Source organism: Silene latifolia, chromosome 8 (genome assembly GCF_048544455.1).
Source record: "Silene latifolia isolate original U9 population chromosome 8, ASM4854445v1, whole genome shotgun sequence".
Classification (NCBI taxonomy): domain Eukaryota; kingdom Viridiplantae; phylum Streptophyta; class Magnoliopsida; order Caryophyllales; family Caryophyllaceae; genus Silene; species Silene latifolia.
The window spans coordinates 110,780,029-110,802,368 of NC_133533.1; the positions used below are offsets into that span (position 1 = coordinate 110,780,029).

At 35.2% G+C, this 22,340-nt stretch overlaps 2 protein-coding genes across 2 annotated transcripts; both read left to right on the forward strand.

The window, feature by feature from the left end:
- Positions 1-1,175: 1,175 nt before the first annotated feature.
- On the forward strand, positions 1,176-5,646 carry LOC141595750 (uncharacterized). Its single transcript, XM_074415715.1, has 3 exons — positions 1,176-1,514; positions 2,192-2,972; positions 3,107-5,646. Exons 1-3 carry the CDS (start codon positions 1,176-1,178, stop codon positions 5,644-5,646), a joined length of 3,660 nt encoding a protein of 1,219 aa, XP_074271816.1.
- Positions 5,647-13,192: 7,546 nt separating this feature from the next.
- LOC141597331 (uncharacterized) lies at positions 13,193-21,218 on the forward strand. The gene is made up of 2 exons (XM_074417747.1): positions 13,193-13,774; positions 20,931-21,218. The coding sequence occupies exon 1, from the start codon at positions 13,308-13,310 to the stop codon at positions 13,761-13,763; it is 456 nt and encodes a 151-aa protein (XP_074273848.1). The 5' UTR covers positions 13,193-13,307; the 3' UTR covers positions 13,764-13,774; positions 20,931-21,218.
- Positions 21,219-22,340: the final 1,122 nt, after the last annotated feature.

The window sequence follows — 22,340 nt, forward strand, 5'->3', positions numbered from 1 at the left end:
AAAAAAGTCTAGGGTTCCTAGGGTTCCGTCTATGGAGTCTTAGGGTTTATCCTCCTTCTCGGGGATTATCTCACGATTTTTGTTTGTCGTGAGATCGTGCGTTTTGTTTGTCTTTCTTTGCTTTGTTGTTTCTCTATGCAGGTACCAGGGATGAGTAATACGCGGGGCTTGATTCGAAAGGGAAAAGGGCCATTGGAGGATGATGATGAGGGAGATCAGACGGCTTTTCTTTGGGATGATGAGACGGATGGAGGCAATTTACGAGAACAATTCATGCTTGTCGGGAAATTATGGGCATCTAGAGCGATCAATATCAAAGCTGCTATCGATTCCATGGTTCGACTATGGAATCCGTCAAAGGCGATTTTTGGGAATGTTGTTGATGCAAAAGAGAAGACCTTCGTTTTTAAGTTCGATGGAGAAAGGGATAAGGCGCGAGTTCTTGAAGGCCAACCATGGCACTTCGAGAAGTTTGTTTGGTGTTTTAACGAACCCAACCGAGAAGGTAAACTATCTGATGTCCCACTCGTTCATATTCCTATCTGGGCAAGGGTTTATGACCTGCCAATTACGGGTCGGTCGAGCCAATCAAATATTCAACGAATTGGGGAATGTTTGGGTACTTTTGTGGAGGCCGATAATGGTCATGATAGTGTGCTTGATAGGGCTGTGAGGATTCGTATTATCCATGATGTTCGACTACCTTTAAAGGCGGTGGTACCAATAAAGATGAAGAATGGGAGGGTAGTTAATTTTGATGTTAAATATGAGAGACTACCCATTTTTTGCTATGGATGCGGTGTGTTGGGTCATGGCGAAAAAGATTGTGACAATGGTCCGTATGAAGAAGGGGAGCTACGCTTTGGAGAGCGGTTGCGGGCATCACCGTGGAAAGTTACGAAAACAAAAACTGAGGGCACTGGGAAGGCGAGACGGGATTTAAATGCGAGATTTGATGAGGTTAAGAAACGGGATGAGGAGCTGGATATCACGCATATGATTGAGCGGTTGAAGTCTATAACGATTGACCTAAAGTTAAAGAAATCTATGGTGCAACAACAATATCATCAGGAGGAAGCAGCAATTGTTAGGCCGACAGGAGTTTCAGGGGAGAGGGGGAGGAGCTGATGAACACCCACATAGATGTGGAACACTCGGAGGGCGCTGGTCAGATGATGGGGTGTGCTACGGTGGAGCTGGCAGCTGGGTTTAATGATTGGGGGGATGAGGAAAAGGAAGTGGGAGCTGTGTTATCTCAATATATGGAGGGGTTGGGAGAGGGGTCTGGTTATGGGAGTGGAGCTACTGGTGATTTGTTGAGTGAGAAGAAAGGGAGTACAGGAGGGAAAAAATGGGAGTGGAAAAAGATTGCTAGAGAGGGGAGAACTATGACATATACGGAGGAGGCGAGGGTTATTATGGGGAAGCGTGACAGAGAGGACGAGGGTATTGAAGGAGGGGAGAAGCGTGCTAGATTAACCAATGACGGGGGCGTCATGATACCTGAGGCGGAGGTTGAGGGAGCTCAACCCCGCCGGGCCCAATGAATCTCCTAAGCATTAACTGTCGGGGCTTGGGCAACCCCGACACGGTCAATGCCCTACGTGCTTTAGTGCGTAGGGAAGCCCCGGCCATGATTTTTCTTTGCGAGACGAAACTTTGTGGTCGTGAGATGAGGAGGGTGAGGGAGAAGATTGAAGGGTATGATGGAATTGAGGTGGATAGTATGGGAAGATCTGGGGGGCTCGCTTTTATGTGGAAGAGAGAGATCGATTGTCAGTTTGTATCGGCTTCGGTACGTCACATGGACTTTCACGTCCGAGAGAGTGACAAAGAATGGAGAGTTACGGGTTTTTATGGGTGGCCAGTTGTATCAGACCGTCACTTATCGTGGGACTTGCTTCGACTCTTACATCGGCAGTCAACTTTACCGTGGATATGCGTCGGGGATTTCAATGAAATTCTCTTTTCGACTGAGATGAAGGGGGGAAGTAGAGCACAATGGCAGATGAATAATTTTCAAGCGGCGGTCGATTATTGTGGCCTTAAGGATGTAGCGTGGTAGGGATATCAATTTACCTTCGATAATGGGCAAGTAGGTGAAGCGAATAGACAAAGCATGATTGATAGAGCTATGTGTTCGGAGAGATGGTTAGAACTGTTTCCTTATGCGAGATTATATCATTTTTAGAGGGAATGGTCGGATCACGCTCCGATTAAACTTACCTTTGATCGAAGGGAAATTGGTGGGAAGACTAGAAGCAGATTTCGATTTGAACAAATATGGGTAGGGGAACCGGGGTGTGAAGAAGCTGTCGAAAGGGGTATGGCACGGGGGCATGGGAATTTGGTGGATGGTTTAAGGGAATGTGCGCGAGAATTTCAAGCCTGGAAGAAGATCAATATAGGAAAAATCAGACGATCTCTAGAGACTAAACGAAGGCAGCTAGCTTGGATTAATGGGGAGACTCGGTCTGTAGAGAATGTCCAGAGGCGAAGGAAAATAGTGGCTGAAATTGCGGACCTTTATCGACAGGAAGAGCAATACTGGAGACAACGGTCTCGCGCTTTATGGCTAAAAGATGGGGATAAAAATACCAAGTTCTTTCATTCCAAGGCTGGTGAGAGGAAGAGAAAGAATTATATTGGAACTTTGATTGATGATTCGGGTGCGATACGAGCAGGTTATGACGAGGTCTCAAGTGTGGCCAACTCCTACTTTCAAGACCTGTTTACCTCTTCAAGGCCGGACCATTTTGATGATGTTTTAACGGGGCTAGAGGGCAGGGTCACGGACCATATGAACGGACTGCTCCAAGCCGAGTTTCATGAGGATGAGATAGTTGAAGCTTTAAATCAAATGCATCCTTTAAAGGCTCCGGGACCGGACGGAATGAATGGCCTGTTTTACCAAACTTACTGGCATGTGGTGGGACAGCGGGTGGTGGCTACTGTTCTCGGCATTTTGAGAGGTGAGTTGTCCCCTGAGCAAATCAATAAGACTTACATCGTGTTAATTCCGAAAAAAAAGCACCGGATAAAATACGTGATTTTAGACCTATTAGCTTGTGTAATGTTGTATACAAGCTTGTGTCAAAGGTTTTAGCCAACCGATTGAAATTATTCTTGGGCGATATTATTTCTGAAAACCAAAGCGCGTTTACGCCGGGCCGCCTCATATCTGATAATATTTTAACTGCCTTTGAAGTTTTTCATCATATGAAGAATAATAGAAGTTCGGAAGGGTATATGGCGATCAAACTTGATATGGCTAAAGCTTATGACAGGGTCGAGTGGAGCTTCTTACACGGTGTTCTGAGGGCTATGGGATTCGCTGGGACATGGGTGAGTCGGGTCATGGATTGCGTGTCTTCCGTCACCTTTTCGGTTCTTATTAATGGGGAACCATCTCGGGAATTTCGGCCTAGTCGGGGTTTGCGGCAGGGAGACCCGCTTTCACCGTATTTATTCCTCCTTTGTGCGGAAGCTTTGTCAAATTTGATGAGACGGGCTGTTGAAAACAATACCATACATGGGATTCGGGTTTCACCTACAGCACCGGTCATCTCACAAATCCTTTTTGCGGATGACTGCATATTCTTTGTCCGAGCAACGGTGGAGGAAGCTGAGGCTATTAACGGCATTCTACGGCAATATGAAATGGCGTCGGGTCAATTGGTGAGCTTAGACAAGACGACTGTTTCATTTAGCAAAGGGGTCACTGAGGACCGAAGGGGGAGTGTTGCGGAGAGACTTGGGGTTAGTGTGGTCGAGGAGCAGGCGAGATATCTTGGGTTACCAACGGTGATAGGAAGGTCAAAGAAAGTTATCACTGACATTATTCGCGATAAACTTTGCAAAAGACTTCAAGGATGGCGTGGGAAAATTTTGTCTAGGGCTGGTAAGGAGGTTCTTATAAAGGCAGTGGCCAATTCACTCCCTACCTATGTGATGAGTGTTTTTAAAATTCCCGCGAATTTTTGCGAAGAGCTTCGTTCGATTGTGTCACGATTTTGGTGGGGGCATAATGAAAACAAAAGAGGGATATCTTGGGTTGCGTGGAATAAATTGGTTAAACCCAAGGCTGATGGAGGCATTGGCTTCAGGGACTTCCGGCTTTTCAATCTCGCATTATTGGGTAAGCAGGCGTGGCGCCTAATCACGAATTCGGACAGTTTATGGTCCCGGCTGGTGAAGGCGCGATACTACCCCGAGGGCGATTTCATGACGGCTTCTTTGGGACACAATCCTAGTTATACATGGCGGAGCATTGTCGAGGCTAGAACGGTAATGGAGCTGGGACTTCGAAGGAGGATTGGTGACGGGATGGAGACGTTAATATGGGGACATGCCTGGGTGCCGAATACTCAAACGGGGCGAATTATATCACCTTGTTTGCCGGGGAATGAAGGGATGCACGTGAGTGACCTCTTGCGTGATGATGGAAGGGGTTGGGACGCGGAGAAGGCTGCTCAATTGTTTCTGCCTTTCGAATTTGACCGAGTGAAGAATATACGGGTTAGCCCGAATAGGCAGCTCGATATTTGGTTTTGGGGTAGAGAACGGGATGGTTTGTATACGGTCCGAAGTGCTTATAAAATGCTAGCTGGGGATATGGGTGATATGGCGAGTTCGTCTGATTGGGAGCGAGGTAGATGGCTTTGGAATCGGATGTGGAAAGTGTCGGTCTGGCCCCGCGTAAAACTCTTCTTCTGGCAAATGTGTAGTGAAGCACTGGCAACGAGAGCGAACATTGCAGCCCGTATTGGAGGTGAGTTTTCTATGTGTCCTTTTTGTTCATCCTGTGTTGAGTCGAGTCTTCATTTATTTAAAGGGTGTGGGGTGGCAAAATGGGTTTGGGAAGAGCTTGGCATTTCGGGTGGCAGGGACATTGAGGGAGGGGATATTCGGGCTTGGGTGGAACAGGTGTGGTCGGAGTTGTGTCCTACGGAGTGTAGTACTTTTATGGTTGGCTGCTGGGCAATTTGGGAGCATCGTAACAAGGTGATTTTCGAGGAAGCTAGGATCGATCCGGACGGCGTTGTGCGAAGGGTAAGGGACGTTCTAGAGGAAGGAGGCGGATTTGATACGCATATACCAGTGAGACGGAGGGGAAGGGGAAAGGGTGAGGGCGGGGAAGCGAACAGTGGGGAGGGATGGACGGTGGCCAAAGACGGGTATGTGAAACTTAATGTGGATGCGGGTGTGAAGGAGGGAGAGGGTGTGGGAACGGAAGCGGTATGTCGAGATGGGAGAGGGGATGTGATGTGGGGTTTGTCCGTGATACGAGATGACAGCTGGGAGGTGGATGAAGCGGAAGCGATGGCCGTGTTCGATGGACTGGAAGAAGCAGCTCGGAATGGCGTGACCAAGGTGGAAGTGGAAAGCGATAGCCTTATTGTGGTTGAAGCTCTGCGTTCGCGAAAACAAGGCCGAAGTGTTTTCTTCAATATTATTGAGGATATTGTTGTTTTAGTTTCTCATTTTCAGTCAGTTAGATGGTCTCATACAAGTCGTCTAAACAATTGTGTTGCTCACGCTTTAGCACATTTAGTTCCTAGAGTAGTTGGTAGGCATGTTTGGTCCTCTGTTTTGCCTACAACGGCTAACGCTGCTGTTTTGTTTGATCAATCGTTAATAAAGTAATGCCTTCGGGCATCTTTCTCTCCAAAAAAAAATGACTTTTTTTTATGGCACGTGGTTTAATGAGATGTTTAGTCTTACATTTTTATAATATTGTATAGAGGTGACATGTATTTATTTGAAAATTAAAATAATGGTACAATAGTTAACTTTATCATTTGAATAGCCAATGTCAATAGTTTTGTAGTCTTTTTTTTTTCTTTTTTACAAAGTATAGTACGAAAGTCCGTGATTGTATTGACAATTCTAGTCTCATAACTTTAACGCTATTGTTATATTAAGTTGAGAATACAAGGATCAATATTCACATTAGCTAAACATAATTGTACTTTTGTATTATTTTTTTAAGTTATGTACCCTAAACTTAAAAACCAATAACATATTTTAAAACTCAATTCTTTAATAAAAAATAAAATCTCAATATTAAAATTTCATCATTTAATTTTATGTTTTATTGTTGTTAATTAATTTACTCTTAAAATGAAAGACAAAATTAGATGTTTGTTATGCTCACACATTTATGTTTAATGTTCCAAATTCTTTTTACTTTTTTTTTTAAAATAAAACATGGTGATGATGTGGCTTGGTAAATCTCTATTAAAAAAGAGAGTGGTGAGTTTTGGTGCTTTGAATTGTCTTTTTATATTATTTATAGATGTATAATTAATTAAACTAGGTTTGTGACCCGTGAAATTCACGGGTTTATCTGTCTTAATTTTATTATTTTTATCATATTATTTATACTTACTTGTCTGAACAATTAGTTGATCCATTTAAAAAAATATAAGCTTGGAATACATAAAAGTTAGTCGGTTAGTGTCTTATTTCTTTGACAACTTTGGTTTATTTTCAAAACTATATATTGTACTTTAGTTGTTTATTTTGATTAATATACTAATAACATGTGGTTTAAAAAAAATTACCTTTAATAAGTCCAGTAATTCATGATAGCTATGTAAAAAATTAAATGCTTAAGATTACCTTTTAATTAGATTGTATAGATTATATACTAAATTTTCTATGTGAAAGCTTAAATGTCCCTTTGTCATCTAGGCCAATAAAGTTAGTAAGTAAAGACGAAAGAGTAATTAATCCATAATGTTAAATTATTTCTACTTTTTTTCCACACCAAAAAAAAAATTATTTCTCCTTTTTTTTTTTTTTTTTTTAAGAATAATAAATCTCAAAATGTAAGGAGTTTAGAAGATATAGAATTATAGGGTTTTTTATCTTCTCAATATTTTAATTCTCATAAATCATATTTTCTAATAGTAGCATAATTATGAAGTTTAATAAATGATAATCTTAATATATCGTTTATATCAATTTATCAAAAAGCCTAAATTTTAAAATTTTGCATAAAAGATAAAATGAGTTAAAGAGTAGCCTACTACAAATCTCATTACAATCTCATTTGTGTTATAAGACATATACACAAGATAATATGACATGTACGTATAAGTATTAGACAATAATTTACATTTAGCTATTATCAATACCAAAAGAGATTTTTTTGTCCAGCTTGTTAATAAGATTGAGATCCTCGCAACTCCAATTTCATATTGTGAGAGCTATTTTTCAAAGAAAAAATGATGAATAAAAAATAACACATACCCAAATAAAACATACAGTTGAAAGTTTCTGAAATAATAATTTTTTTTATGAACCTAAAAACAATTACTCATTCACATTCATGTTGTCAATCTTTTAGTTAGTTTATAACATAGTATTGAGTGGAATGGATGAAGTATTTGTTTAAGCAGTTATAATATTTCTCTTCTTCATATAGTCTTCTTTCTCCAATGAACTATCCATACAAAAAAAAATCCACTGATTGATTAATAACAAATAAAATGGTGGAATTTGATTTATGTAATATTAACCTTATCGTTATTAATTTAAGTTATCTCTTAAATAAGGTAAGAAATATGGTATTGAATTATAAAGATATAAGTATATTTACCTTTGAATAGTTCAACTCCACAAATCTTGATAGCCTCTAAATGAAAACAAAATTACATATATATGAAGGTTAAAAATGTGAAGATTATTTCAAACCAATGGAACTTAAAAATAAATAAATAAATTATTAATTTAAAATCTCAATACACTTACCTTGATGTTGATACAATGATAATAAAAATTATTGACACATACATACAATTCTTTTGGCAATGGGGCCGGGGTAAAACAAAATTTGGCTTGAATTTTGGCTCACAAATGTTGCCTTTCATAAAACATTTATATAGACAAATGATGATGCATTTTATGACTTTAGACTTTTTTTTATTATTATCAAACTTAATATATACTTAAATATGTAGAAAGGTTTCATGACTTTTGAGTATTTGTTTTCTTTATTAGAAAATTTAATATAGACATAAATATAGAGTAAATAGAAATGAAATGTAAAAGTTTTTTTTTAATACAAAATTCACATTACATGAGAATTGTTTAAGGAGTTATCTTACGAAACTAAAAGAGGTAGATATTTTGCCTTGCCTTTTATTTATAAATTATATTTATAGATTTATTTATTTATCAAATTTAACAAAATTGAGCAAGTTTATTGCAATAAGATTTAATAGGGAGTTGTACATATAAACAGTTTAAAATTAGAGTGATGTAAGTTTTAAATTTTTCGTTTAACCTATTCTAGTTTTAAAAATTAAAATATTAATGTTTAATGTTAAGTATGTTATTATTTGCTCTTAATATTTATAAATTATTTATTATTTTATAAATGTATAAAATTATAATTATGTGATATTTATTTTTTTGCTTAAAATATTCTAACAAAAAACCTAGAAATTTTAAATTTAGTATGAATTTATTTTTAATGGTTGTTTAATTTATATAAAAATTAAAAAAGCCAAAGTTAATGTTTGTTATTTTATTTGCATTTAATGTTTTTTTTTCTTTTTAAATAAGAAATAATGATGTGGCTTTCTATAATTGGTGACGTGGAATTTTGGTAATACAAGGTGGCATTGTCTACGTGACTTTTAAGGTTTACCCTTTTAATAATATTTATAGATTGGGAAGTTTATAACAAAAAGTGGGACTTACATATATAAACAATTTAAAATTAGGGTGTTGTAATTTTTATTTTCGTTTGAATTTTTTTTAATTTATATCAACAATTAAAACGCCAAAGTTAATTGTTTAATTTGCTATTATTAATTTGCATTTAATATTTACAAAAATTCATTGGTTTCTCATAGCATAAAATTAGAATTATGAGATTTTTTTTCTTTATCTTATTCTAACGATAAACGTAGAAATTTAAATTTTAGTATGTATCGTAATTTTTTATTATTGTTTAATTTATTCTAAAATTAAATAGGTCAAATTTTAACATTTATTATGCTATTTTTTTGCATTCAATGTTTACAAATTTATTTTTCTTTTTATTTTTCTTTTCAAAACAAGAAATGGTGATGAGGCTTGATAAATTGCTCTTAAATAGTTGAATGGTGAAATATGATGCTTTGGATTGTCTTTTTATTATATTTATAGATAGATGTTCATGTTCATATTTGCTGAGGAAATGTAAAATCAATTATTGACTGATGCTAATGACGGATGGTAATAATAATTAGCAAATTGTTCATGAACATTAAGGTGATAGAGGTGTCATAACAGTAGGGGAGGCTGCTCCAGTGTTCGTTTGAGTGGCACGACAACACCACCATCGTCGTGTCGTGTAAAACGCTCATCGTCACCACTGCTCGCTCATGTTTAGCGCACGATAACCTCGTGGGCACGTCGTACTGTGCGCACCAACCACCAATGGATGCGTCGTGAGTGGCACACAAACAGACCATGGTTGTCTTGAATTGTCTAATATTCATCTCGATTAATGGTAGTATTGTCCTCTGCAATAGGAAAAATAGCTTTACAACACGTAAATGAACACAAAAAAGGAATGACAATATCTATATGAAAGAAACCGAATCACTAACAATCAGTCGAAATAATGTGCTATTTTTTTTACAATTCCTTCAACAATGATATATCCTCCCCTTGAAAAATCCGGGATTTCAAGCCAATGGAAAAAAGCCAGTCTTTTAAGCATCAACGCTTGTGAGTTATGATCAAGAGTAGGTCTCCCGAGACACGGTTTCTTTATAAGTTTATCGAGAGACTATTTTACAATTTTAAGAAAAAATGGTATTAAAGATAATAAAAACAAGTACAAATCATGATTAAAGATAAAATGAGTACATTTATTATGTAAATAGGTATGTACGATCGACAACAAATGGGGCACGAAATACAATCTATAAATATTATTAAAAGGCTAGACATTAAACGCCACGTAGACAAATGTGACATGACAACAATTAATTGTGACGTGGCAAAATATAGTCCACGTGGAATTACTAGCATAGTAGTACACATGAAAAAAAAAATATCAATTTCACATTTAAAAGTTACTCTCATAATTAATGGTAAAAAACTATAATTTTAATTTCATAGGATAATTTATAAATCACTCTCAAGCAAAGTGGATTTAATAATAATAATAATCTATAAATATAATTAAAAAATAAGCCAAACTATCAACCATCAACTATATGTCTTATTTTAATTTCATAAGATAATTTATAAACCATTCTCATGCAAACCTTTTACATTACATTTCTCCTTGCTTCATATTTATGTATGTAAAATCAATAGCTTTATAATCTAAATATAAAATCTATATATCTAACTTAAAGCTAAGGCATGCTAAATTACCTATCATAATCTACATGTCATATCTATACAATAATATAAAAAGGCTACCTTGAGCATATGTATAAGACATGCGACAACGTAGAATCACTAAGAAACTTTCATTTGATAATATGTGACTAATTAATAATATTCATTCATAGAATTAAGATAGAATATTTATTATCACGTTTATGACCCCTTATTCATCTCTAACTCTTCATTTTCTCTTTAGCTCTTCCTTTTTGATGATTCTTTTCTCCCCCTAAAATTTAACTCCTTATTTGATTTGATGCTAAGTTAATATAAGTAAAGTCTTTAAAATAAGCACTTTTATTTTTTACCCTCTTTTTCTAACCTTTTGGCATATTCATATGTTATTGAAACTTTCTATAGCATATAATTTTTATTAATCATTTGCATTTGTGAAAAAAATAAAGTTAGATCATACATAAGATTTGTGTTTTATTTGGTATTGTTTAAATAATTTTTATTGATGTCAATTTGTATTTCTCACCTTGATTTATTTTTGCAGATGGAATGGTACAATTTTCTTATTATTGCAAAGTTGGATTGTGCAGTTAATTACGTTATACATAAGGTATGTTCTACGAGTTTGGTTTGTGTAATTTATATAAGCTTATTGTAAAATGCACAGTTTTTTGTAATTTATCCACTAATATCGTTTTGTGGTAGATTTATTTTATACTATCTTTATGTAAACCCTCTTACAAGATTAATTGAATTATCGTTAAATGTATGTTTTTTTTTCTTATTCTATTTTTGTAGGTGATGCTTCCTTTGTCTTCTCATAATATTAACATAGTGTGTTAAAAAAAAAAAACTACATGGGAAATGTGTAGGCAACAGAAGGATTTAGTTAAACAAAAACTTGATATCCGTCCGTGAACCATGTTCTAATGATATTAAAACTTATTTGGTACGTAATTGTCTCACTTGATATAAAAACAAAACATTTTTAGTTTATAATTCGAATTTAGAGGGTCTTAGTAAATTGTTTTTTTTTATAACTCTGTTTTTGTAAAAAAAAAAAAAAAATACAATATAGTTAAAAGGCTACTTAAAACATCTAATTTTAATTCACATGTCATTTTTATATTGGTTAATATTAAGGCTACATCTGACTTATTTATTAAAATTCTTCATAAGATTTACTAATATTTTTGATGGAAATCATAATACCGATCATGATTTAAATTATAAAAATTAATTAACAATTTACTCTCATCATTTAAATTGTATAATTTGTCCATATAACTCTTCATTAACCATAGAGATAGTAGTTAAAAGGTCTTATATGTAGTAAATAAAAAGTCTAATAATTTGGATTATAAGGCTACTAATAATATTTTTTAGTGGAAACCATAAGATCATGTACTAAATTACAAAAATAAATTAAGAATTTACTCTCATTATTTAAAAATTTTAAATCGTAAAATTTATCCATATAATTCCTCATTAGTAATAAAGATAGTAGTTAAAAGGTCTTATATGTGGTAAATGAAAAATCCAATAACTTGGATTATAAAGCTTCACAATTTCTCATATTGTTACTTTTGATTTATTTCAAAACCATCTTAAATATTGTAATTAGCACACTTGCGAAAAAGTGAAAAATAAGGTGTATATGTGCATGTGATTCAAATGTTTATAGTCTTCTTAAAAGTACTCCATATTTCTATCTTTTAAGATTTTAAAATTTTAAACGTTTAATAAGTTGTATAGTTAGTTTTGTAATTAAGATGATGCTTATTTAATTTTAATTTTAATTTTAATTTTAACTATCTCAATTTGGAGATTATTGATTGTGAGGAGGCTATTAAAAAGTGGAGATTACATGTTTGGATCTAAATGTGAAAAATGAAAACATATTTTTTACTCTTTTAGTTGGCTTACAAAGCATCACCATTCATTATCGGCGAGATTCTCTATTTTACATGTATATTTTTGATAAAAAGTATAGATTTTGAGGAAAAGTTAAATTAATAGTATCTATTTAACTTTCTTAAAAAAACCTATCAGATATGTAACTGCGATCTTGGAGTGCTTTGTTTATCGACCTAACGACGCAGCCGTTTTTAGCTTAATTATTTATGACGTACATCATAAATACATAAAAATAACAAATTTGTAAAAAAATTAAACAAACATTTATAGTTATAAAATTAGCTATATTAAATTGTTGACTACAAAATATTCATGAATAATATTAACATGTATTAAAATATATGGAAATAAAATTCAAATTAAAAATTCTATCTATATTACTATGATCATGAAAAATAATGTAAAAGAAGTAAATATTTACAAATGTTTGGTTTATAGCTTATTAGCGATAAAAAAAAATTTTATATTTTAGTTAAAGATGGACGTCAACAAAAGCAACTAAATGGGATAAATAGAACAAGTCCGCGATTTTCGCGGGTACAAAACTAGTTAAAACTTAAAAGGGTACGGAAGACTGTTCTCAATAACTTATTCAAAGACCGTATCTATCAAATTTTAGTGGTGTATGGTCAAAATTCAAATGTAAACATAAATGTCCAACTAGTATCACAGCTTAAAATAACTTGTTTTTTTAAATCACATTTTAAGCTAGAATGATTTAAAAATCCGGCTTTATTATCACAAACCAAAATGACCTGGGATGAAAATCAACTCCCTAACAAGTCAAGATGTCTTAGTCTAGTGATTAGGACGGAGGTATTGTGGACAATATGTCCCAGGTTCGAATCCCCCTCTTTTATTGTAATGCGACGACTATGTGCGTGTTTTGTGAGAAAAAGAAAAAAAAAAAAAAAAAAAGTCAACATCTCACCGTTGCATATCACATTCAGTCATTCACCACCTGTCCGTCACCCTCTCATACAAAATCCCCAAAATCCAGAACTCTTCCCAAACAAACTCCTCTCCCTCTTACAAAAATGACGAAAATACCCTTCTATCTCCTCACCCTCCTCCCTCTAATCCTCCCTCTCTCCACCGCAACAACCACCACCCCAACCACCGCACACGCCGAACTCACCACCTACGGCTTCCCAATTGGCCTCCTCCCCTCCGCCGTCTCCGGCTACGTCTTAAACCGCACCACCGGTGACTTCGCCATCAACTTCCGACGCCCCTGTAAAATCACCTTACCACCGGATAACTACCTTGCGGAATACGCCAACACCGTCAGGGGTAAAATTGTCAAGAATAAAATCGCGGAATTGGATGGTATTAGGGTTTGGGCTTTTTTCAAGTGGTGGTCAATTACTGGGATTAAATTGAGTGGTGATCGTGATTTGGTATTTGAAGTTGGGGTTGTTACTGCTAAGTATCCTAAGGATAAGTTTGGTGTTGCTCCTGATTGTGAGGGGCGTGTTAAAGCTGATTCTTGAGTAAATTGAAGGTACGAATTCTTGTATGAGACGGTCTTATTATTACATGTGTAATTACTTACTACCTCCGTCTCGGTCACTTGTTTACTCTTTTTATTGTCCTTGAGTATTTCAATCGGAGTTAAATTAATGATTGAGACGGAGGGAATATATGATGGTCGGTTAATGAGTTCTTGTATGAGACGGTGTTATGGTAAGTTGTAGTCATTTGTTTATTATTATTTTGTGTGACGGGTATTTTTAATAAAAGTTAAATAAATGATCGAGATGGAGAAGTATATGACTATATGGTTGCCGGTTAATGAGGTATGGAGCCATGCAGGTAATGTTTGAGTTGATTAAGTTTTCGGTTTAGGCGTGTTTTTCCTACGAATGCTTGTATGAGTTGTAAGAAGTATTAGTCCTTCGCGCTCAATCATTTATTTAGTTTTTTGTAAGGGGAATTCTAAATTTTTAATCGAAGGTAAATAAATGATTGCGATGGAGGGAGTATATGGTAGTTGGTTAATGAGGTATCTAGGTGACGTTTGCGTTGAGTTAATTTTATCTAACTCGGTCTTGAAGCATGGTTACCGAATTCGCTCGGTGCCCTGCGAATCGCGAATTGCTAAAAGCGAATTCTATCATGTTGCTTACTAAAAATACATATAGCACACATTCTATAGGAGCGAATTGCGAATTGGTCAGGGTAGCTTTGTACATTTGTTTCAAGGTTACCTTGGACTTTGTATAAAAAGCAAACGTTGATAATTAACTGGACAGGGGAAGTATATGATTGTGAATATGTGAAACTTGTTTTCGTGTCCGAGGTCTATTATTGTACAAATTTTGCATGAGACAGTTATTGATAAAATTATTTCAATAGTGATCCATATTACGGAGTATATGCTAATAGTTGATTTTTCGCTAGGACTCATAATAGCTCATGTGTGTCATTTGATGATAGCAATCTATGAGGGTGTATAAGCTATCATAAAGTCGTCAGATAATTTGGTATGTAGGGAGGTTTGAGTTGAATTGAATTGGTCTAGCGTTATGTTAATTTGAGATCGTCTTAGCTGTTAGCCTGTTACATAAGAGTATGCAGTTATACTACCATATATGGACCAGTAACCAGTTGACGGCTTTAAGGCATAGGGGAAAGTTTCGGAGAACCTCATCTCTCCTCAAAACTCTAAAAATTTCACCTTAAAGAATAGAATCTTATCCTCTATTAACATGGATCCTTCGAGTTTCTCTTGCATTGTCCGCGTAATGTTTTGTAGTTATGATCTTGCATGTGATTGATGATCATCTCTTACTCGTTTTATCTCTCTGATGGTGTCCTCATTTGATGTTACTGGCTACTTTAACGTATATAAATATAATCTTTCTACACTCGATAATATGAAAAATGAAAATAGTTTTTGATAAATCAAGTATGGCAAGTTTCACATTACGTTTCCGTATGTTTTTCGAGAAATTTTATGGTCACAACTCACAACTGAAAGGAATAAGCCACTAAAGTCAAATCAGCACAATAAATATGTTTGGGATGGAGGTGGACTAGTAGTATTAGGCGATAAAGAAGACTATTAACATACTCCTTTCCTAAATTTTTAGAAAAACATGCAGAGTAACTTATTGAAGTTTGGTATGGTACTATGGTTACTGATGGACATTATTAAACGTATTCGAGTTCGTCTCCTGCAACTTTGGTGCCGACTCAATTGAATTGATTGGTGATGATCAGATGATGTATGTGTAGTAACTTTGTGGAAGTGGGTGACTGTATATGCCCATATATGATTGTTTTGAGAAAATTAAATAGGCTGGTCTACTGGTAAAACATGTGAATATTTTGATATTTGGGAGCTGTTGACATCAAACGTGAGATCATGACCTCAAGTTCTGTAATAATTATCCTGATCTTTGCATATATTGGATGGATGCCACGAATGTGTTGATGACTTGGTACTTGACCGTGTCAATCTGTCAGGTCAATGTTTGTTCACCTCGATTGCTTGCTAGATCAACCTTCTGAGCTGTTATTAGCTTTATGGTTAATATTATATTATTATTATTATATCGAAATATTGCTTTCAACTTACTGGCTCCTTTTTTTTAACGTAAATATTGCTTTCAACTTACTGGCTCCTTTTTTTTTTAATGTGAAGTGTAGTCTAGAAATTTTGAAATTTTGAAAGACTATTCAAGACACTTTACTGAGCAATATTTGGGGAATGGTTTGCCATCAGTGAAACAACATCAATTTTCTGTTAGGTGTTAGTTGGCTGAAAATGGTAAAGGTCTATGGAACTACTCTTATACACCTTGGTTCGATTTCACGTCGTTACCAGCTCACAAGTAGGAAAAATCTTGAGGCTGATCAAGGGGTCGGGGAAATCACAATAATAATAGTGGTAGTAGTTTAGAATTATAGATTACTATTCCATGGTAGTCTTGCTAAGACCACACACCTTTTCTTAATAAGGTTTGGTCAGTGCACTTTGCCCTAATTACTAGCTTTACTGAGTGCAAGTTGTCCGAACCTTATATTTAGGATTTTACTTTTGAGTTAAATAGGATTACGGTGCTGATTTCAAGAAGGTCAACATGGAGGATTGAACTTTGTCCGTGTTGTTTATGGAAAGAAAGGAATGAATGCATTCTCAATTTCTCTTGCATTATAGGCTAGACTTTAGAGTCTTAGTGTCTGGAATATCTCATGAATCCACCTCTATATTACAATACCTTTAAACTTATTTGGCCGTCGCTCATGGGTTATCACAGTCTTGATGAGTCAAACTATCAAAGTGTTGTATGGACGTATGGTGTGTTAGAATTCCTAGGGAAAGTCCTACTTGGCTTGGCGGTTCAGCCCTATTAAGCAACTTCTCCTATTTTGTAAAAAATACAAATTCCTGCAAAGTTCTACTTTCTACAGCTTTAACAACTAAAGGTAATTTTGGACTTCATAGGCAATTTAGGTGATAACCAAACAAGTACTGAAGTTTTTATTTTGTCACTTTCCCATTAATATTTTCATCCTACAAATTATTGCTCAGAAAATTAGAACTGTTCAAGAATAGTTGCATTAGCAATCAGAATGGTATGGCTTTGCTTGGTAGTGAGCGTAAAAAATATGAGGACTGGCAACAACTAGACAAAAAGTTTTTAAGTTTAATCGAGGAATTTGTGTGAGAGAAACTGCTTATAGAAATTATGTGGGCAATACAAGAATGGCATATTCCTCTTTGCCAGATTCAAACTAGATATTGGAATATGAAACGGTGACTTAACAGGCATTATTTTCGACTTCTATGGGTGTCCTCAAAGTTTGAAAGCCTGGGGTTTGAATGAAGGCAAACCCTTCTTATTTTGACCATCTTGGTTATGACAGGACATTTAATATCCACTAATTGGAAGGAAATGCTAGCGGGACTAAGAATTTGTAATCCCGATTTAAGATAATTAGGTTACTTGTGAGCAATCTTGCACTTAGACCTATCATTTTCAGTGCTGACAGGGGGAGTAATATTGAGCAATCTCGCAAAAGAGAAACACTAATACTAAAATGAGTGTAGAGTATGTAGGTGTATCTAGGTATCTGGGCAAGTGGGTAAGAAGCTTCACAAAAGAGAAACACAAATACTAAAATGAGTTTGTCTTACCTATGAGAGAAATCGACGATACCTACCTACACACACACACATACATACATACATACTCTAAGCTGGAAAACCTACACCTTGATTATTGTTCTTATGGTGCATGGAAGTGTGTGACATTCTGGATTTCTGGCTAGCGAACTCACCTCATTTGAGACCATTGTGTTTAATGAGTTAAGTTAATTACTAAAAGAATTATTACGCTTAGAGTCTTTGGGTAGTGCGAGATTGCTCACTATTACCCCCCTATCAGCACTGAAAATGACGTGTAAGTGCAAGATTGCTCACTATTAACCTAATTATTAGACTTAAAGAGTCTTGAAGTATATCTGGTATCTATGATTTCTTACATTATGTAACTAGCACTGAAAATGGAAGACCAATTGATATGATAATTTCATGATTACCCACCACTTTTCTGATGTAATTGAATTCTGGGCTGATTTATTATTAATCTATTTTGTTAATACAATTAGTCCTTGCTTAAGACGCACTTAATTAGGTCTAACAAATGACTGCAACAAAGGGAGTATATGATAAATGATGTTCTTTTGGACTTGTAATAGCTTATAGTTATTTGATGATAGTACTAAATGAGGTGCATAAGTTATTATAAGGTCGTAGTAGGTTAATGGGGTATGTCGAGAAGGTTTGAGTTGAATTCACTAATTGAGTTGGTCTAGCCTTATGCTAATATGAGATCGTTTGAGTTATAAGATTATACCACCATATGTCCATATATGGACGAGTTGAAGGCTTTAAGGTTTAGGGGGAAATTTTTGACAACATTTATCTCACCTCAAAACTCTAAAATTTTTCACCTTAAAAGAGTAAAATCATATCCTTTATTAACATGGGATCATTCGAGTTTCTTTTGCATTTTCCACAGTGTTCTGTAGTTCTGATCTTGCATGCCATTGATGATCATCTCTTACTCCTTTTATCTCTTTGATGTTGTGCTCATTTTGATGTTTCCGGCTAGTTTGACATATTAATTACGGAGTATAACCTTTTAGACTCAATAATAGGAAAGTAGTTGTTCTGATAAATCGAGCATGACAAGTTTCACATTACGTCCCTATGTATTACTAGAAATTTATGGTCAAAACTGAAGGGAGTTGGCTACCACAGTCAAATCGGCACAATAAATATATCTAGGATGGAGGTAGACAGGTAGTATTAGGTGATAAATATGGCAGTTAACATACCCTTCTCTCCTAAATTGCTATAAAAACATGCAGAGCAACTTTTTGGAGTTTGGTATGGTACTATAGTTACTGCTGGGAGTTATTAGAGGTTATTTGAGCTCGTCTCCTGTAACTTTGGTGCTGACTGAATTTATTATGTTGGTGATGATATACATGTATGGTAGATCTGAGGAAGTGGGTTCCTGTATATGCGATCTGTTATTGTTTTGAAAAAGTTATATAGGATGGTCTAGCGGTGAAAGAGGTTAATATTAGGATATTTGAGAGCTTTTGACGTATAACGTGGGATCACGTCTCATCACGACCTCAAGTTCTGCGATAATTATCTTATCTTTGTGACAGACCATCTCAACCAAATCCAGCTTATAAATCTCATCTTGGCATATGCTGGATGGGTGCCGACTGTCTTAAATGTGTTGACGACCTGGTGTCATTCTGTCAGGTCAATATTTGATCAGTTTGGTTGCTTGCTAGATCAACCTTTTGAGCTATTATTAGCTTTATGATTAATATAATTATATTGAAATATTGCTTTCAACTTACTGGCTCCCTTTTTTTCAATGTGAGATGTAGTCTGGAAATTTTGGAAGACTTTTCCGGACAGTGTACTAATGTACTGAGTAATATTCTGAAATGATTCCTGATTAGTAAATTAACATTGATTTTCTACTATGTCTTGGCATAAATAGCAAGGTTCTATGGAACTATTCTTATACCTTGGTTCGATTTCTCGTCATTATCAGCTCAAAAGAAAGTAGGAACTCTCTTGAGGTTGATCTAGGAGTCTGGAAATCACAATTGGTAGTAATATAGAATTATAGATTACTATTCCATGGTAATGGTAGTCTTGCTAGACCCACACACCTTTTCTTAATAAGACTGGGTCAGTGCACTTTACCCTAATTACTAGCTTTACTGAGTGCAAGTTGGTCGAGTCTTATATAGGATTTTAGTTTGAGTTGAATAGGATTATGGTGCTAATTTCAAGGAGGTGAGCAGGGAGGATTAAACTTTGTTTGTGGAAAGAGAGGAGTGAATGCATTCTCATGCATTTGGCTAGACTCGAGTTAGTGTCCAGAACATTTATTGAAATCTCCTCGACATTACAATATCCGAATACTTTTTTGGCCCATGGGAAATTACAGTTTTGATGAATTAAAGTGATAGGAATTTTGAGTAAATATGGTATTTTTGAGAAAGAGAAGTCGAACTTTCAGTATTAAATGGTTAATGAGAAGATAAGGTATATGAGGCTAAGATCCTTAGTTTAAACGTGCCTTTCGAAGCACCCAGGCCCTACTTACCTTGGCGGTTGACCCTTATTAAGCAACATCCCCTATTTTGTAAGAAGTACAAGTTCTTGCAAAGTTCTACTTGCTACAACTTTAACAATCAAGTAGGAAATTTAGGTGACAATCAAACTAGTACTGAAGTTTTTATGCAGTTAATTATCGGTTTGTCACTTTTCCATTAATATACCTCCGTCCTACAAATTATTCGCTCAGAAAGTTAGAACTGTTCAAAAAGAGTAGCATTGGCTATCAGAATTGGTAAGGCTTTTCTCGGTAGGGAGTGTAAAAAAATATGGACTTGCAACGGCCGGGCAAGAGGATTAATCGAGGAATTTGTGTGAGAGAAGCTGCTTATGGAAATTATCTGGGCAATATAAGAATGATGTATTCCACTATTCCCCTTTTGCCAGGTTCAAACCAAATAATGGAATATGAAACTGGTGGTTTAACGACATTAATTTCGACTTCTATGCGTGTCTTCAAACTTCGAAGCCTGGTTGTTAACGAAGGCAAACCCTTCTTATGTTGACCATCTTGGTTATGACTTATGTGGGACATTGAATGTCCACTTATTGGAAAGGGAATGTTAGCGAAACTAAGAATCTGTAGTTATATTGTGACCTGAGGAGGAATCTACAATAGTATTATGCACAATATAGATCATCGTTGTTGCTTGAGTTTTGTGATCTAATTTTCTTTCTATTGCTCATAAGTCACAAGTTATAAGTAGCGTTGTCTAATTCATACTAGTAGTTACCACATCCATATACATAGTACTAACTACACAATAAGCACGAGTATCCGAATATATTCTATTCAAGCTTATGCCTTGATATATGATACGACTGTTTAAGTTCTCGATTTGCTAGGTTGACTTAATCAGGCGTCCTACTTCACTTTATGGCTATGAATATTCTTAATTAATGGCGAAATTGGACTTCATTTTTCTTATAAACGGAGTACTTTGTAAAGAATAATATTGAGTATCAATTTGATTATTTTGCTTCTGGATTGCAGGGTTCAGCCATGTTCGCTTTTAACCTCTGTGAATGTGCGTGCCGTTGTTGTTGTACCATTGAAGCTGGTGATGCTGAATTGAGTGTTGCTTATTCACTTGTATCTTCATATTTATGTTAAGAGTACTACCTTTTAACTTCCTATTTACCTGAACTGCTGTAAGCCTGTAATTTTGTATATAAATGTAAGGTATCTATGGTCATGTTATCTTATCGTTGCAACTTTGTTAAAATTGTTAAAAGATTTATCGTACTTTTATATGGAAATGCAATAATGCATGTTATGGAATTGTATTTTCCGACTCTTGTTACAGATGCTCTTAGCAGGTGTAGAAAGCGTAACCACAGAATAACTGGATTTCGTTTTTACTCGAATTACAAATGCTTGTAGATGGGCACTAGACACTTTCATACTGATGCTCGACCCTCGAGTTCGTGTTGATCCTCGAGTTATTATTTGAATAGATCAACACCAATAATGTCGACCCTCGAGTTCGTGTTGATCAGCCTCTTGTGAATGAAGTAAGGCACGGAGAAAGGCACCATAATGTCATGTATGTATGAGTGTGCACCTTGAATCCTTGATCCAGAACATTCCTGTTATCTCCTCGGCCCACTTCCGATAGACCAAAAGCAACTGGGTTAGCGAGTTTGAAACATATTCCCGGTTTTGATACGGGTAGCCCAACATTTTATACCGAGTAGTACTTAGCCCGATGATATAATCTTACAGTCTCTGTTATTAGCTGAATCTTACGATTGTACGATCTTACAATGCAAAATGTCGTAACTGACCCCTATCAGTCAAAAAAAATTTAGACAGAATTTTACGATTTTATTTATTTACAAAAAATGATCGTATAATCACATCAGAGCTAAAATCATGCATCGTTACGTTGGAAGCGATTCAATTTTATAATCACACGATATTTTTTTTTCCTTGCTATTACAACTATCAATTGCGTTAAATTATACTCCTTGATTCAACTTTTATCACCTCATTTCAATATAATACTCCTCACATATTTATTTTGGAGAAATGGGATGATAAAAGTTGAATGGAGGGAGTATGATTTTTCGCTAAGTTCGTAGAATTAATGAACAGTTTATTTCTATTTATTCCCATTTGTTTAATGTTTAATTAAGATATTCAAACATAGACTCCATATTTGACCTATATTCCGTACCTATTAATTAGCGAAATACGAAGTATTAAATTTTTAGCAATAATATTATGTTTCGCGATTAATGTCAATTTTAAGATTTTACATTCGATTTTATTTATTCAACATAGCCTCTTTTTATCGGTTCGAATAGAATGTCCATCCTAACAACCTTACTTATCCGTCACAAGCTTGTGACGGGTCAAGTAAAACCCACATGGCTAGATAAGACAAATCATTTGTGATTC

What these genes read in the sequence shown, in the direction of transcription:
- LOC141595750 (XM_074415715.1), top strand. Translation starts at nt 1,176, where the DNA reads ATGGGGTGTGCTACGGTGGAGCTGGCAGCTGGGTTTAATGATTGGGGG. An exon ending in TCATGATACCTGAGGCGGAG is followed by an intron (nt 1,515 to 2,191) that starts GTTGAGGGAGCT and finishes TATCATTTTTAG; the next exon opens with AGGGAATGGTCGGATCACGC. An exon ending in TGTTCTCGGCATTTTGAGAG is followed by an intron (nt 2,973 to 3,106) that starts GTGAGTTGTCCC and finishes CAAAGGTTTTAG; the next exon opens with CCAACCGATTGAAATTATTC.
- LOC141597331 (XM_074417747.1), top strand. Translation starts at nt 13,308, where the DNA reads ATGACGAAAATACCCTTCTATCTCCTCACCCTCCTCCCTCTAATCCTC.